Here is a 2,500-nt window from a genome sequence, read left to right on the forward strand (position 1 = left end):
CCCCCCAAAATAGCATTATACGCACGTCATGCTCTTCCGTATTGAGGTCAAAGGCCACGAAGACGGTCGTGTGCTCCATCCTGAGGTCGCCCTCCGGTCCTGCCTTACTCATGAGGAGTCTCGCCGTCTCCAGCAACGCCCCCACGCCCGCGCCGTTGTTGAAGAGAGGACCTGGTTCCCCGCGGGCGTTGGTGTCGTAGTCGGCGCCCACGAGCACCACGCCGCCCGCTCGATCGGTGGCCGACTTTGCGATTCCAATGATGTTGGTGCCTTCCACTTGCTGGCGGTGGGAAGGCGGGTGTGGGTGGTGAGTGGTGTGGGTATTGTGGGTGTGGGTATTGTGGGTGTTGGTGGTGAGTGGTGTGGGTATTGTGGGTGTGGGTGGTAAGTAGTGTGGGTATTGGGGGTGTGGGTATTGTGGGTGTGGGTGGTGAGTGGTGTGGGTATTGTGGGTGTGGGTATTGTGGGTGTGGGTGGTGAGTGGTGTGGCTGTGGGTATTGTGGGTGCGGGTATTGTGGGTGTGGGTGGTGAATGGTGTGGATATTGTGGGTGTGAGTATTGTGGGTGTGGGTATTGTGGGTGTGGGTGGTGAATGGTGTGGGTGGTGAATGGTGTGGATATTGTGGGTGTGGGTGGTGAGTGGTGTGGCTGTGGGTATTCTGGGTGTGGGTATTGTAGGTGTGGGTGGTGTGTGGTGTTACTGTGGGTATTGTGGGCGTTGGTGGTGAGTGGTGTGGGTATTGTGGGTGTGGGTGTAGGTATTGTCGGTGTGGGTGGTGAGTGATGAGGATGTGGGTGTGGGTTTTGATGATGGATGTGATTTTAGTGGTGGATGTGGGTATTAGTGGTGAGTGATGTTAATGTGAGTGTGGATATTGGCAGTGAATGGTGTGGATGCGAGTGTAGATGCGAGTGTGGGTGTAGGTGGTGGATGGTGTGGATGTGGGTGGTAGATGATGTAAATATGGATGCGAGTATTAGATAGTGTGGGTGCGGATGGGGGTATTACTGTCGGATGATGTGGATGTGGGTGGGTATTTGCGGTGGCCATTTGGGCAGGGGATGTAACTGCCTACCGTAATAAAATAATATTTTGCATATCATTTCTGCCTTACATAATAATGTATAATATACCTGTTATGATGCACTGCTTCAGATGACGTCATGATGCTTCTGATAGTATAATGACGTCATGCCTCTAGTGACATCATGATATAAAGCCTCAGGTGATTTAATGACGTCATGATATAAAGCCTCAGATGATGCAATGACGTCATGAAATAATGCCTTTGACAGTGAAAATGACGTCATAATATGATGCCCAATGATGACGTAATACCTCACACGATATAATAACACACACACAAACACACACACACACAAACACACACACACACACACACACACAAACAAACACACAAACACACACACACAAACCCAAACAAACACACAAACACACACACACACAAACACAAACAAACACACAAACACACACACACACAAACACACACTCTAACATCCTCTATTAAAAAAACAAACTCACACTCGCATCTCCTTCCGCCGTTACAACCGTTGTAGTGAAAGTCTGTAACTCAACCGCGAGTCCATATTTCTCAAACTGATCCTTAATGTATGCTCGAGCCTTGAGCCAGCTGTCAGTGTGCTTGATGTCAGGGAAGCGGACGTCTGCGAAGTGTTGTAAGTGCTCTCCGATTCTGACTTCGAGGTCGGTGCTTGCGGTCGCTAGAGTGGCTCCTGCAGAGAGAGAGAGAGAGAGAGAGAGAGAGAGAGAGAGAGAGAGTGAGAGAGAGAGAGAGAGAGAGAGAGAGAGAGAGAGAGAGAGAGAGAGAGAGAGAGAGAGAGAGAGAGAGAGAGAGAGAGAGAAGGGAATTAATTCATTAATTTGGACTTTTTATAAATTCCCCTTTCCAACATGATAAACGGCGATTTTGTAAATATTCCGAAAGGCCCGACCTAGCGAAACTTCATACCTATGGACATCCACATCCACCAAAATAAATGCAGGTCTATCACTCTAGATCTGCATTACTATCAGATAAATAGATAACTATGCATTTATTTATGTATGTATGTCTATATATTTGAATATTCAATGGGGTTGGACTACTCGCAATTTGAACAAACCGACCGAATATATATTCAAAATATGGGTGTTATCATTGTCATTTTGAGTCAATTTTCGTCTCCCCTTTACATATACTGCCACACAGTGTTACAGTTCAGTTATATAAACAAGACTTGCTTGCTTAGATATATATTTCCTCACATTGCACGAAAATTGCCTTACTCAGTTTGGCTACACACACACACACACACACACACACACACACACACACACACACACACACATATATATATATATATATATATATATATTTTACAGCCATTCATTCCACTGCAAGACATAGGCCTCTCTGAATTCACTATTGAGAGGTTTATGGCAGTGTCACCCTTCCCTGATTGGATGCCCTTCCTAAT

The 2,500-nt window shown here is 46.6% G+C and overlaps 1 protein-coding gene across 2 annotated transcripts in view; it reads right to left on the minus strand.

Moving 5' to 3' along the window:
• Window positions 1–2,500, minus strand: part of LOC125033740 — a 20,355-nt gene that overhangs the window by 14,222 nt on the left and 3,633 nt on the right. Inside the window, exons 2-3 of one of the 2 annotated variants that reach the window (XM_047625443.1) lie at window positions 1,545–1,756; window positions 26–280 (exon numbers count right to left, since the gene is read on the minus strand). In XM_047625443.1, the coding sequence (XP_047481399.1) occupies window positions 26–280; window positions 1,545–1,756 (467 nt within the window). The remainder of the gene's footprint in view (window positions 1–25; window positions 281–1,544; window positions 1,757–2,500) is intronic. The other variant, XM_047625445.1, reaches the window with a different exon arrangement.

Source organism: Penaeus chinensis, chromosome 2 (genome assembly GCF_019202785.1).
Source record: "Penaeus chinensis breed Huanghai No. 1 chromosome 2, ASM1920278v2, whole genome shotgun sequence".
Lineage (NCBI taxonomy): Eukaryota > Metazoa > Arthropoda > Malacostraca > Decapoda > Penaeidae > Penaeus > Penaeus chinensis.